General features: G+C 42.7%; 1 protein-coding gene across 1 annotated transcript in view; it reads left to right on the top strand.

Annotated features, from left to right (window-relative positions):
• The window catches only part of IQCH (IQ motif containing H), a 72,609-nt gene that overhangs the window by 45,397 nt on the left and 11,560 nt on the right, over window positions 1–15,652 (top strand). The window contains exons 15-16 of the mRNA XM_074837144.1: window positions 2,224–2,344; window positions 4,108–4,394. Coding sequence (XP_074693245.1) covers window positions 2,224–2,344; window positions 4,108–4,394 — 408 coding nt within the window. The remainder of the gene's footprint in view (window positions 1–2,223; window positions 2,345–4,107; window positions 4,395–15,652) is intronic.

Here is a 15,652-nt window from a genome sequence, read left to right as displayed (position 1 = left end):
GAGACTCTGTCTCAGCAGCAGCCTCCATTTGTGAGCCAGGTAAGTGTACCCTTCCAAGTTTGGAAGTTCTGCTTAATTTTGCACCCCCTTTAGGGAGCTTTCTTTCACAGCCATATGTGGTCCTCAGAAACTGTCTAAAAGAAGATACTACTGTCCCCAACTCCATAGAGCTGGCGTGCCTGCCCTCATGTCCCTCATAATTGTTGCAATGGAAAATTGTGTCCCAGCTGGCACACCCGTAGTTTCATTTTACTTATACAAGCTTGGTCACAGCGCTCTCAGATGCTTCTACACATCCAGCAGGGATTATTGCTTTTTTTCCCAGTAATTTAACAAAAGCTTTCGGGCAGCCGTTGCATACCTCTTCTTTTGTTTGGTTATATATTTCTGTTTAAATTGCAGAACATCCAAAATCATTCGATCTCAGGGATGAGACTTGGTGTGACAGAGGTATCGCTGAACGCACTGAGGTGCAAACTGATTTGTAGGTCAGCGACTCTGTGGCATCCATCATGGCTCACATCCGCTCCCCAAAGCTGCATTTTATTTTCACTGTGCAATGAACCACCTGATCTTGTGACTTCTTGGCTTAGCAATATCTCAACGCAAATACAAATCAAGACAAGGCCAACTGATATTTGCTCATTGCTCTGTTGTTTTAGTCAGCTAAGATATCCGAAACCTAAATTCCTCCTTACAGATTTTAAGGAAACATGTGGTGTGAGACCTGAATCTGGATAAATTCTGAACATGGGTCTCAGGTTTTATGTGGTCCTTTGTTTTTGCCATAAAGTTAAGGTCCTGCTGCTCAGTGTATTGATATACTGACTAAACCCATTTGTTAGCATTTTTTCTGAGATGTCAACAACATGCTTTTCTCTTTAATATGTGATAAGAGCCCACATAGCCCAGATCAGCATCATTATCTAAGCATCTCAATATTTTTAAGGCATTTTTTTCCCAGTTCCATGTGAGGTAGGGCCAGCAATTGTCTCCCTTTCATGTCTGGCCAGCTGAGGTACAGACAGAACATCACTTTCCTGAAATCTCAGGCAGACTGCATTCAGGAACAAGATATATCAAGGTCTCCTATATGCAAAGTTGATACCCCAGTCACTGGCTCATCCTTCTTGTCATCCTGGCAGATAAATCACAGTAAGCCGATTTTTTTAATTTGTATTTTTGGTTATGTCACATTACGCGCTTCATGACAAAGCCCATCTCTTTAAACTCACTGGTCTGGAAAAATAGACTTTTTTTTCCCCCCCTATTCTTAAATATTAGCTGTAAGGTTTTAGCATGTTTCTCCAGAGCTCCAGATAATATGACTGTGGCTTAGGACATTGCCAAGATCAGAGGAGTGTTGGTCATCTTCTGAAGCACGGGATGCTGAAGAGAGAGGATGTAAAACAGAAGCAAAGAGACCCGGGGGAAGCAAGCGAATGCTTATGAAGCAGCAAGAAAAGGAGCCTGAAGCAATAGAGTCAGGGTCCTTGCGCTTTATATGCTCGGGTACTTCTGGGACATTTTTGAACAGTAAAAGCAATGCAGTTAGTTTCTGTATTTAATGGGGTTGTTCTGTGTGTGTGATAATATAGTAAAGAATTTGAAACTAGGAAAAAGCTAGTTTATCTCCTGTAGTATGACTCATCAAATTCTACCAAAGATAGAGAAACAAATACACTTGTGAATTTATGTTACAGATGGGAGAATGTAAAAGGATACTTCCCGCTTTAGAAATGCTTTTGGTTAATTATTCCTCCTTTTTTTATTTTTTTAAATAACTAAAGGGTGTTTGGATTGATATAGCAGCTTAAACATAGAATCAGTAAAACTATTTCTGGCATATGTGACTCTTTCAATACGCTCAGTTCCAAAATATAAACAGTGTAGAAGTTATTGACTGCTGGTATTGATCCCTAAGCAGTTACCAAGTGCTTAGCATTTTCAGTTGCCAGATCAAATTATTGATATAAATTCTAATGAAATAGATGCTATACTGGGGGGGGGGGGGGGGGATTGTCTTTCCGAGAAGGACAGTTTTCAATAGGAGGGAAGAGTAGTAAGCAGAAAAATTAAAAAAGGCTTCCTGACTGTGGGTAAACAGTAACCACATTTTTTTTTTTTTTTTGCCTGTTGGAGGCCTGGTTTTTAATCACCCCACAAGCAGTTTTCATTTCTGTAGTAAAATTGCTTGTGGTTCTATTTAATTTGTTTCTGCAGGAGCCAGCTTTGGTGAAGATCTCCCAGGAGCTGCCGGGCCTTTTAGCACAGCACGTACAGCCAGTCAATGAGAAACGATTCCCTACATGGGAAAAATTCCTCCAAACATTTCTTAGTCAAGGTAAATAAGACTGCAAAGTCGCTGTTAAGTGTTATAAGAAGTAATTATACCATATTGTATGCCATATTCTTGTTAATCTTGGGCCCATTTAAATATTTATCTCCTTTTATTTCTCCATTATGCTTCAAATGTTAATTTACAAATGAATTACAGGCAGCTACTCTATCATTCATATGTCCTATCCAAGCATTTAACCTATATTAATTCTGGATTACCTTTCTCACATGATCCTGAATCAATAAGCACCAACTCCTTAATCCTGGGTTATCGTAGTGGAGGCTGCCACATTTGGCCACAGGGCTTTAGGGAATGCCAGTATGGGAGTTTGCATGTAGGTAGACGTGAGAATATTGCATTTGTTAGGGGTTGGTGAGCAAACATCTGTGAGACTTGCTTTTCCCTCCCATAGGACCAGGAAGGGAGCTACATGTCAACTCTGGATGCTACATACGTACATTGCGTGAAGTCAACCGTGCTCATAACCTTTAACAGCTTGGAGAAGAGCTGCGCTTTCTCCCCAGTTTTTGCCTTCCAGGCAGGTGTTGTTGCCACCAAGGCTCAATAATGCAACGCCGTGTGGTCCCTTACAGGACGTTGGCACAGACCCCAAATCGGGCCATTGCCGTGCTCTTTCTTGCCCTCCAACCAAAGGAATATGAACAAGTTCCAAGCTGGATAGTTTTGTTCATGTGGTGCTGAGTCCTCAGCAGGGCTTCCTGCATTAAAGCCCCTCATGGCACCTTTGGATCAAAGCTGGCCAGTACCCAACTGGCCTAGAGCACAGCAGCGAGCCCGTGTTTGTCCGTAAGAGGCAGGGCAGATAAAACCGTTGTTGAATCGCTGCAAATCAGTGTATGGGTGAGTGGGCTTTGCACAGACATGTTCACCTCCTATATTTGTATGCTAGCTTTTGGATGGAAAAGATGCAGTGTTTGGGCTTGGGTAGTAAATTTCTGGGGTGATTCTGCCCCGCCATCATTTTGTATTACATATAATGGATATATACATTTTATACCTTTCTTCATCTGGGGGAGGGACAAGGACGATTCAAAGCTTTGAAAGTATTTTTTTTAAAAATAATGCCAGTTAACATATATAGTACCAATTTTTATGACATATTAGTTTATTCTAACTAAATGAGTTAGGGCATTATATGCAGTAAAAAGGCAAATCCAGAATGCCAACCAGTTTTCTTTGTGATTTTCCTACGGACAAACCTTGCTGGAAGTTGTCATGACAAGCCTTCCCATCTACACACAGTGTTCGTCATGTGGATGAGTACCAGAAGGCCAGGCTACTTATCTCAGACTATTGTATGGATGGCAATCTCCAAGATAAGTTCAGAGCAGCAGATACCACACGCCCTGAGGTCCCAGCATTGCGTTTCACTGCTATTCTGGACCTGGCATTTAGCTGGGCTGTAGGACAGTGCCGGATTCATTCATGCTACCCAAGAGCATATTTCTCCTGTCAGATATGTGATAGATCCAGTTTGGAACTGGGTGCAAAACATCTGAACCTCAAAAGCCACTGGTTGAACGGTATGGTGCTATAGTAGATGAGATATCTTCTTTCTCTTCTAAGAGATTCATGGTTCTAGCTATGCTGCTCACATTACATTTATTTACTCGCTGTAGCTCCATAGCAGTCCTCCCTGCAATGTCTGAGCACAATAGGAGCTGGATGGTTTCATTCTGTGCACTCTGAAGAGCATCACATGTGAATTTGATTACTAGCTTAACAGCTAATTCATTTCTTACTAGGTGGTGTGATAGAAGCCTTCCCGCTCTCTGAAAATGTCACAAACCTTACGGTGGATATGCTGATAGAGCCAACAGGCAAGATAAAAATAGTGTCATCTGGAGACCAGCTCCATGCTGACGGTCCTTTGCGATCATCTGGCACTACCATTCCACAACGTTCTGTTGATCCAGCAGTTCTTAATTCACTCTGCTTCAAAATTGGAGAAGCCTGTAAATCTAAAGGAGTGCTTGGTTATTTCTCAGTTGATTTTGTGACTTTCATCCATCCACAAACAATGGAGCAGCAGGTGAGTGGGGCAGATACGTTACTTCACACCTGAGATCAAGAAATGTCTGTTTTCCTACCTGATTCCAGCAGATATCAGAAGAAAGCTTTGCTCTTCTGAACAAACTTTATTTCTAAGCCATGAGGCTGGTGGAGCCATGAGAAGGAGATGAAGCACATGGTTGTTCTAGCAATAGCAAAAAATTTAGACCTGATCTGCCAGGTGAGCCTGGGGAACCTTTTTTATCAGCCTGAAGAGTAACAAACAAAGCTGGCAGGGCTTCTTTCAAAGCTGAGTGATAAGAAAATAATATTTTAATTCTTTTTAATGACTTTTTTTCCCCCTAAAATAAGCACATTCTGCATTAAGCTGGTAATTACAGACAACGGTCTTACGGCTGTTTAGATGATTTTAGTTTCACTGTTCTGAATCTCTTGTATTTTGCTCTGTGAAAATAATTACAGGGATTATTGTACTCTCTTGAGTAAACCAGTGTCCGTGAGAATGCAGATCTGAGGTTTGAGGATGAATCTGAGGAAGAAGGAATATTGACAATTTCTTATAGCAAATAGGATGGCAGCGATGAACAATTTGGTTTACATCGTAATGGCTAATTTAAGTAGAGAGAAGTAATGGAAAGCAGTCCAGTGACCACGTCTCAAGAAGTTACAGCCCTGGCTCAGGAGTTACTGTCTCTTAGCTGGTGCAGAACAGCTGGCTGTGGGGTGTCAGTTCATTGGGAATGAAAAGGAAAACGTGCTCATTCAAACAACTTTTGCTCTCCACTTGGCTTTTAGAATGTCTGGGAGAAGAATTTACTGCAAGAAAGATAGATGTGATCTCACACCGGATACAAACTTATCCCCCACTATCAAAATGCAGAGTGAGGTCAATGCGTGTCATGTGACAGTGCATGTGATTAAAGATACCACTGCAGGGATGGAACTGCACCTGCACTGCTTCCCAGATGGGGGGCCTGGGAACAATAATGCTGTGCCTTTACACCATCTCACTTGAGGGGCAGTAACTTCTTAAAATGCTCTTATCGATAGCTTAAGCTCTTCAGCACAAACGTTCCTGCGGAATTCCCTCTCTAGATCCTTGTCCTAACGAGTTTCCACATGGGCTGCACAGGCTTCTGAGTGGTTTTATGGAGCCCTTTTAGTTTATCAAAGCTCTGAGGCTTCCTGCATGCATGGTACCGAGTCATGCATGAGAGCAGAGCAATGCCTGACACTGTTCCCGCTCCCCTCCTGCAGCCCGAGGCCACACGCTGCTTTCTGCTGCAGCGTGAATGCGTACACAGTTTGTTTGCTTTAGAGTATTTAAAAATATTTTAACAGAAGATCAGCAGATCCAGGTACTGCGTGACGCATTATGAAATTCAGTTTTACAGTAGTGGCTGGCAGTATATCCTACCTCCTCCAGCCCTGAAAACATCATATGGTGGGTGAATTAACTGCAGGCCCAGGTTGCACTGATGTGGGAAGAGATGGGTGGCCTTTTTGGGAGTCTAGACTGAAGAATACAACATTTTAAATAATGATATTCTAAGGTTAACACTTTGAATTACCTAGAAAGGAGAACGCTGCTAGGAAACCAGTGCAGTTTTGGAGTGCTGGAGCATGGTATGACTTACATCAGGCAGAATGGAAGGGACTAAATAAATGTTTTCTCATGGAATCCTGCCCAGGAGAGTCTTCTGTGTAGATGAGTAATGGGGTCTTTTTGAAAGGTAAAATCAGAACCACTCAAGTGACCCTAGTCCTCCCCACCAGAGTTTACCAGCCTATCAGCCAAACCTCATAGTCAGCTGTATCAGAACTTTTGACAATGTAAAAAGTAATATAATAAATCAAGACAGGAGAAGGGCACTGACTCCAGAATCTGCTGCAGCCTACGGTGGATGGCAGGGAAGCAGAGGACGGGTGGCCACTGCCCCTTATGATCCATAACTGAACTTTCAGATCTTATAAGGTGATGGAAGATGCTGTGCCAACACACACTGCTTTCAGTGCCAAGGAAAATAGCTAAGAGAATGGATTTAAAGAAGTAATTTAATCCCTGGCAAGAATGTTGATGATCAGCCTTGATCATAGTTTGTAACAAAATATTAATCTGGCATGTTTCTATGCTACAGTAATCTGGCATTTGTTTTATTCATAAAGTCAGATTTCTTTCTCACAACATAATCTATTAACTTCTTTCACCAGACACTGTGAAAACCAAATGAAGGGCATTACTGAATACTGCATTCTGTTTAAAAATAAAAACAATTCCATAAGCTTAAAAAGAGTGAAGCCAGGCTTCCCACAGATTTGTGCCTTGAAGATAAGTTCCCACATGTTTTCCAGCTGAACTCACCCTGCTGCTTTTCCTATTGTAAGGTCACTAGTAAAGTCTCTTTCTTCTGTCCACTTATTTTAGGAATCTCATGGGAGTTGACTATATTTGATGATTCTACCTTCTTGCAAATCTGATTGATATTGGCCAAGAGGATTGAATATTATAATAGCCAGGTATAAAAGCCTAAAGCATAATGCCAGATTAAAATAAAACAAATGAAGTAAAATCTGGGTGAAGAGACTGAGTGTTCAGCGTTCTGGTAGTGGCCTTGTGTCTGAAGACTAAAGAAAATGAGATAACTTTTAAAGAACATAAAATTCTTATTTTCTTATTGCCAGTGATGAATAGTATTGTTGAGCTTACTGGGTACAACTATACAAATCCAGAATTAGCATATGGATACACACTAATTACTCAAGCGTGTCCAGAGAAGGGCAACAAAGCTGGTGCAGGGTCTGGAGCACAGGTCTGATGGGGAGCGGCTGAGGGAACTGGGGGGGTTTAGTCTGGAGAAGAGGAGGCTGAGGGGAGACCTCATCGCCCTCTACAACTCCCTGAAAGGAGGGTGCAGAGAGGGGGGATGAGTCTCCTGAACCAAGGAACAAGCGATAGGACAAGAGGGAATGGCCTCAAGCTGCGCCAGGGCAGGGTTAGACTGGCTCTTAGGAAGTATTTCTTTCCAGAAGAGGTTGTTGGGCGTTGGAATGGGCTGCCCAGGGCAGGGGTGGAGTCCCCATCCCTGGAGAGGTTTATGAGTCGGGTTGACCCAGCGCTGAGGGATCTGGTGGAGTTGAGAACGGTCAGTGTGAGGTTAATGGTTGGACTGGATGATCTTCAAGGGCTTTTCCAACCCAGATGATTCTGGATTCTGTAATTCAAGATCTCAGCATCAAGTCTCAATTATTTCTCGTATTTCCAATGCATCTCCTTGTTTTTTCACTCTTTTGACATTATTTTCTTCTACAATCTTCAATTAGGCCCCTCCCAGTGTTGTGTTTCACTGTAAAAGGGAACATACCTCTATTTACCGGGCTCGGCTGTGTAGTATGGGTTGACTTTGAGAGGCTGGTGTGGCTGTAAGCACTCAAACCCATTCGGGGGTCTGTTCCTCCTGGGCGTCTGAAAATCACAGCTTGTGTGGTGTGAGAAAAGGCTTTAAACACAGGGCTTGTATTTAAAACCAAAGAGTTAGCATATGGTATCTATTGGCAAAAGCTGGCTCTTTGGCAGGGCGATGATAATTATATTCCATTTTAAGCTCAGAGAAGGCTTAAAATCAGGCTTTTGGTAACTGATACCACTGTAGGGTGACTGTGGTAAACCAGAGAATCGGAATAATGTTAGCTTTGAAATACAGATCACAGTTACATTTGACTCCCCAGATGTATTTACCCAGGCATTGTAATTAGAACTGTAGATAAGCCACACTGGACACCTTCCATGTAAAGTTGCTTTAAAAAGATTAAGGGATGACATTCTCACCCACTGAAGTCGATGGGAGTTCTGCCAATTGCTTCACTCAAGCCAGGAGTTCACCGAAATGCAGAAATGCTTCCTAGATGGTTCAGGTTGTAACATTTCCTGGCGTGAACAAGGATATAGTAAATCGGTTGGTGTTTCTTGTGGCCTCTTCTTATTCCTGTCTGTTCTGTCTTTGTTTTCTTTCCTTGTTTCCAGTTGATTCTACTTTAATATTTCCTATATTTGTCAGCATGTACCACAACCTTAACATTATTTAAGCACAGGTTTTTAAATTTAACTAGATGTAGAGGCAATTAATGATGCCATCTGTCTTGGGAGAGAGAGATTACACAAAAGATTGTGTTCCTGAAAGCACTATTTTTTTGGCAAACAAGAAATCCTATTAGACTCTCAGAACATTTGCTCACTAATTTCAGAAGTGCCCACTTTAATGCAGTAGCTGAAAGGCTCAGATACATTTCCTGGAAGTACAGTATACTTAGGCATTCTTTCAAAGTTACATTTTACAGAAAATATCAACTGATAACATGATATTTTCAGTAAAAATAAAAATTAAATATATCATTGAACATCCGTTACCAATACAGGCTGAATATTTAAATACTTAAAAATCCCTGAAATGTTCATAAAGTTACATGCTACATAAATACAACTCTTTAAGAAATGGGCAGGGCCAAATAAATGAAAACATATTTCTGCCTTTGCAGACGGAGCAGCTGTCTGCTGCGATCCATGGCTTCACATGCTCTTCCCCTGTGCACTGGTGCGAAGGGGGCTTCAGAGCAGAGGAAAGAAGTGCGTGTACTTTGACTTTCAGGCTCTTCATCTGAAAGCCTTGAAAAACCTATATGTCATAAGCATAAAATTAATTTTGATATGAACAATGGGGTATTGCTTATATTTTTCAAGATTGCTACTCTTAGGGAGTGTTTTCCTTCAACATGCTTTTCTCGTATTGCTGTGGCAAAGAGACTCTGCATGATGGGTGCGGAACAACACACGTCTCAAACACACAGGGCAGTGTGGAGCCAGAGCAATCGCAGAAATGGGACGGTAATCTCTGTTTGGACCACCACAGAGCTTTGTGCCCCTCACAGACACAGCGGTATCTTTACTTTCTCGCAGTTCTCGTGGTCTACAGCGCAGGGCTGAGCGGGGCGAAGGCACCCGTGGGATTATGCGTCGGCTGCCACAAGCTGCCTGGCTGTGAGCACCCCGGCAGGGAGCTGAGGGCAGAGAAGGCCGGTGTCTTGACCCAATTCTGTTTGCCTCAGGAATCTATTTCTATCTATAAGCATCTGTGATTTGTTCCCGAGGGAAAGGGAGATGGAGACATGCTGTTTTCAATGTCTTGGGGGGAAAAAGTAGAGGAGAAGAATTAGGGGCATAGCTTGAACTGAATCGCTTCTGATTCCCACTCTGTTTTCCAAGGCTGGTCTTTAAGAGCAAGGCCTTGACCTCTAGAAGTGAAATCTTGCACAGTATTGACTGAATGCTGCTCAGATCCCAACTTGTCAAGGAGCTGCACTTAAATAAGTCCATTTAATTGAGTGGGACTGCTTGTATGCATAAACTGACTTACCTCCAGAGATCTGGGGACAGATAATTTGGAGAAGCGAGGTCATAACTCACCTTTTTCATCGCTCTGATAGCTTGTACAGCCCCACACCGTTCACAGCAGTAGTGAGGGAACATTGGATTAAACTGTTCGGTTTGGGCGCAGAGGAAAAGATGAGGCAGAACACACCGAAAGGAGAATTATAGAGCTGGGAAGGTTTAGGTGGGTCTTCTCCCTCTGTTCTGGTCCAGTGGCTTTAAAAGACCCTGAGGAGGGTGGCTTCAGGACCCAGCCAGCGCCGGCCATGAAGGCAGGTCTGGGATTAGGAGGAGCCGAGTACAGATGCCTCTGAAGCCCATCGATCAGCTCTGGTGTTCCAGTTTAATGCTTTGAGGGATGCTTTGGGTGGGATGAGTTCTTCTGTATTCACATCTGCGTCTTAAGAGTTCTCCAGACAGAATGTAGCATTTTCTGTGTGTTGTTTTCAAACAAGAGCCACAGTGTTTTCATTAACCATCTTCCAATCTTGTATTCAGCAGGATAGAGGTCAGGGCCAGTTCTACAGCCCTAGAATTTAAGTTTTCGGGCCAGCACCAGACCATCCCAGCAGCTGCCACGAGATGGCAGCCGGATAAGATCCTGTCTGTGATCGCTGCCGAAATAATCAATTCTATTGCGAATTTTAAAAGTCATAAAAGCAGCTCTCTTTTAACATCCAAGTTGCATTAATATTTTACTAATTGACATTTTTACAGTGTCATTCAACCACTTCTTTAAAAATAGCAGGCGTGCTCTTTACAATAACGCAGACATCAATACTAGATGCAGATAAAACAGTTAAACTGGAGAAAGAAAAGCTGTAATTTAGTAACTCTTTAAGAATTTATGTTTCTTTCCCTTCTCAAGTTTACATTTTAAAGCTGAAGCATTTTTATGGCAGTTGTAAAGAATTACACTACAATCGTGACTTTATTCACTTGAGATCTCTTTACCATGAAGCGCAGGCCCTTAAGCTGTGCGTGCGGAAGGAGAGCGTCACTTGGCAGCGTGTGTAAAAGGGAGCAATTCCAAACCTCATCATATTTCCTTGGACAAACATCTAGTAAGTCTTGCAGGATGTATTTCTAAATATTTTTTTTTTCCAGTGATGGGATTCTTGGAAGTCCTAATCTGTGCTTTGCTTAGCTTAATCTAAAATCACTCTTAAGACTATCTAAAATCTTAACTGCTGCCACTACTTTTTTAAAAAAATTGTAAGTCATAATCAAAGCCCAGATCTGATTATCTTTGAACTTTCATTTGTTGTTTGAAAATCAAATAACAGTTCAAGACTTCACAAGTGAGCTCGGTTCCAGTTTAATTTCTGAACACATAAGTGTCCTGAAGTCCCCAAATCTCAGGTGAAAGCTCCTTATGTTATGCTGATTTGCCATACAATCCTACACCTACGATTGTAAATACCTATGATCGCATACATGCCCTTGTTGTATATCCTCAGAAAATGAGGACAGACTCAAGTAATAGATATTTGTTGATCTGTATGATTGTATCATTCTTTATTTAAACTTGACCTTTGCACAGACCTTCTTCTAACAGCTCCTGACGTACTGGAGGAGATGATAATTCAACTGGTTATTAACTGCTTAACCTCCACAGATGTTGCTTTATGGACTATGGAAATATATTCATAAAATATAAACAAAATATAAAAACCCACAAAACACCACAGCCTCGATTTTCAAGGCGTTCTAGAAGCTTTAGACTCCCATTTTATATTACTTCAAAGGAAAACCTGTTGCAATTCAATAGATGTTACTAGAGAGCTGAACCTAAGTGAACTTTCTACCCTGCAAAGAGAACAGTCCACACTAATAAGCAGGTTTGATGTTTCGTTTGTTCTGCCTGTGCTTGGAGCTCTGCGGAGCTGTTAAACTGTTGTGAAGATTATGTGCCACAAAGGTGGAGTTGAGTTGATGTTTCTAAGAAACATTTTCATTTGAGTGTCTTGGATTTTTTTACAGACTGCAGGAACAGCTACTATTCTATGTCCTGAGAGAAAGTGAAAAGCCTTTAACTGATTTCAGTAGGCTCACGTTTCTGCATGTAGGGTTTTTTCAGTTAAAGTCTGCCACAGCTAGAAATGTCACTTGTTTTACAGCTCCTTTGGCACTGAACAGGGAGGATACTCCTCCCTTCGAAACGGGAACCTTGCTGGAAAGCGGTGTTCTTGCTCCACTGTAACACCAGGCATTGCTGGAAACTCTATCAAGATCTGTTCTTCACTGCTTTTATCTGATGCTGTGTATTTTTCTTTAGAGCTCATGCAGTGCCACTCTTATCTTTCCCCCCCGCTGAGTTCTGCATTGGTTTCGGCTGCTTCTACATTTCACAGTTTTTAAAGGCATTAATAGTGGGTGCTTGCCTGAGCTCTTCTAGTTATGAGTGGTAATGTCAAGAATGATGAGTGTCCTTTCATTTGCCATGTACAATCTAGTGCTACAGAGCATGCAGGGAACCAAAGAATACATGGGCGAAGCCTTCAATCCAATCCCAGCGGCGGTGGGGAACGGTGCTGGAGGTCTGTAAACGGCACTGCCTCCTCACATGGTGCTCCGGGCCTCCAAGCTGCTGGAGGAGCCATCTGGGGAATCAGCTCTAGTTGCCATCCTCCTTCCCAGAGACTATTCTTTCTGTTGAAGAGTCGTGTCTCTGTTTGGGGTGACTGGTGGCACCTTTGTTAATGCTGCTTTCTCCTCCACCATCCCCTCTTTTCTGGGCGTCCCTCTTTGCTCGCACGCTGCATGATGCTTTGCTAAGGCTGGCCAGCAGCACCAGCACTGCCGAGCTGGAAGGAGGAGCCACTAAGACCTTCCTGTGCTCTGACATTTCAAAACGGCAGAAGAGAGAGCAATAGGCATGTCTAAATTACACTGCCCAAACTGGTGCCATACACGTGACGTGTAGCTCTCCTTGCTCTAACGTTAGATGTTTTTCTCAGTTCATGTTCTTGTTCATATCCACTGCTGTACTGATTTAGCGTAGTGCTCCGCATGCCAAAGAGGACTTTCAAAGCACTGGAAATACGTGATCTTAGCATGATCCTGGTGACATCTTCACAGAAAGTGAGAAGTCATCAGCTATGGAGTTTGCCTAATTAGAATTCTTTAGACACAGATATAAAGGATTCTGGCGCTCTTTGTTTATTACAACTAATTTTAGGTCATTATACTCAAGGGACACCTGCTAACTCCAATATGGTCAACATGTGCTTAGTATGATATAATGAGCTACCCCTTTCCATTTGGGAATATATATTGATATATTATTGGTGAAAAGGTGCCAGACTGATAGAGTCAGCGTGCAGCCAGCCACTGCCTGCTGCCAGAGTAAGAGCACTATAAGCAGCTGCAGAGCTGTTGTCTTCACATGGCTCCACCAGCCAGACTCAGGCCTGTCGAACCTCCATCCTTGCTCAAAACTACCAAAAATGTTGCCTATTGCCTGATTGCTGTAATTTTGCAAAGAGCGTTAGTGACCTTCAGGAACTGGAATGGGACTTAGAAATTATTCCACTGAAGAATTCGGTCAACTAGTTACTAATGATCTGGCCTGCATTTGAACTAATAAAATGGGAAAAAATTATCCATGAAAATAAAGCTAGACCCATGGCCCAGGCCCTCTGTCTTCCCAATTATGTAGCAGTACAAAGGGGGTTTAAAGGGCACTTCTGGATTTCCATGGCAAAAGGGAAGCCCTGGCTAGGCTAAAGCTGGAATCTCACACCATCTGATCCTTCTTCCTTTCTCCCCACATTAGGGATGTTGTGGGACACATCCAGGGCAGAAAGGAACATGGCCACAACATAGTGTTCACTGACAGTCCTGAGCCAGGAAAAGGATCCTTGGGGGTGATCCCAGCTGGCACACAGTAATGACCATTTGGCTGCTTTAACGGGCAGTCGGGGTGGTTCAGCCTCAGGCCCAGAATGAAAGGAGGTGGACAGGTGGCTTCCAGCCACGTTTGCTTCCTCCCCCTTGTGCTTGTGGAGATCTACACCCTATAGTTAAAAAAAAAAAAAATATACAATGACTTTACATATGTAGAATGTAACTGTGACTGAAGCTGAAGTAGGTGTTTAGAGCTCTCCTTTCATGCAACATTAAAGAGTAACAGGCCGGGGAGGGGATGGACACCTTCCTTCGTTACGTGGTAGGGCCAGGAGTCCACCCTGTTGACCTGAGCCCTGAATTTTGTAGGCAACAGCATGAGGGTATTCGGTCTGAGATGATGAAGCCGTGTCCAAAACAACCAGTCGATACACTCTGTGAGCAAACAGAAACTCCTTCAACTCGCATCTGGTTGGTCTCGTGACTTCCAGCACAAAAATTGCACTGCTAAAAGGATTTTCTCCTCTTCCCCATGTTACAGCCCCTTGCCCAGGCAGAGATGAGGCCGGAGCCATCCCCTGGCACAGGGATCCAGGAGCGCTTCTGTGCCTTCCCAGAGCAACGACTGGGAAGGTGCCAGCGGGGTGCTGGAGCCAGGTTGGCATGCTGGGTTTTTGTTCAGATGATGTGAAACGTATCACACGAGTAATTAATAGGGCTCTTCTCTACATCTCAAATGAAGACAGTGTCACTTGCGCGTACTTTAATTTTAGTTACTGACAATATGGGATTTGTTGAGTGAGTCTTGCAAGACGTAGGTGCTATCCCACGCTTGGTACGGTTTGTCTGAATCTTTACCAGGGTGTAATGAATTTCTGTTGTGCTAATGGCTGTTTATGTCTGTCAGGCTGCATTTTTTAATGCTTTATCTGCTGTTAAATGCTCAACCCATCCTCTTCACGTTGCCAGATACCCAGATGCACTACAGTCACAGTGATGTCTTTGCTCAAGTTCCCTGCTTTTCCCCTCTCAGCCAATTTACAGTCCGCCTTCAGTCTGGTGTAGACTTTGAGGTCAGAGCGATGCCAGTGTACTATCAGGGGCTGTATGAAGAGCAACCAGTTCACTTGGTTCTTTGGATCGCCAAGATTTTCAGTAGTCCCTTGTCCCCTTGTGTAGCCCTGATATCTCTTCCTGTGGGCAAAGCTTTAACTGAGCATCTAAAATCCAACTCAAACAAGGTTCAAGACACATTGGCTGTTCCTGATTTGTCAATATTTATGGAAATTAATGTAACACTTCTACAGTATGTAGAGTTTATTATTACTATTTAGCTCATTGAAAAGGTGGGCACATACTGGAAAAGTAAAAATCGATATGAAAGTTCCTTCCTGTCTTGCAGAAGTGATGATAAAGAATAAATTATTGAAGAAAATTAAGCATTATAATTGGGGAACATTCCCCTATTACTAAGTAAAGCCAGCCATTAGCATCCAATTTGCATTTTATACCATGCAGCAGGAAATATTTAAGTTGACAAATAGGATATTTAATACAGCAACAGATACTTGGCAGTTAGATATTAACAACTGTTACTGATGTGATTTATTCACCATTATAAAAAGGGCATTACTATGTGCATATGATTCAGAAATTAACTTCAGTTTACCAAGAGGCCTTGGCTGCCTGACCTCTTAATATCCTTATAATGATGCCATTTACCATTCAAAGGCTTATTCAAGTCATTCACTGCGAGATTTGTTTTAAAGGGGTCCACTGTAGGGCAGATATTTGTGTGCCTTAACATTTCTCACTAGCGTAGTAGGCACAAGCATTTTTTAAGTGGGAAAAACTCCTGGGTAAAGCCACGCTCAGGTTGTTGGGGGGTAGAGGAGCCTCGCAGAAGTGATGCATGGTACTTCCTTCTGCTGCTCCCTCGGTGTGGACTGGCCTCACAAATCCAGCCTGACTTTTACATGCTTTAATGCTTTGAAATCTTCTTGAGG

This window comes from Strix aluco, chromosome 12, assembly GCF_031877795.1.
Source record: "Strix aluco isolate bStrAlu1 chromosome 12, bStrAlu1.hap1, whole genome shotgun sequence".
Classification (NCBI taxonomy): Eukaryota; Metazoa; Chordata; class Aves; order Strigiformes; family Strigidae; genus Strix; species Strix aluco.
Note: the sequence above shows the minus strand (reverse complement) of the source record. Positions and strands in the feature narration are given on the sequence as shown.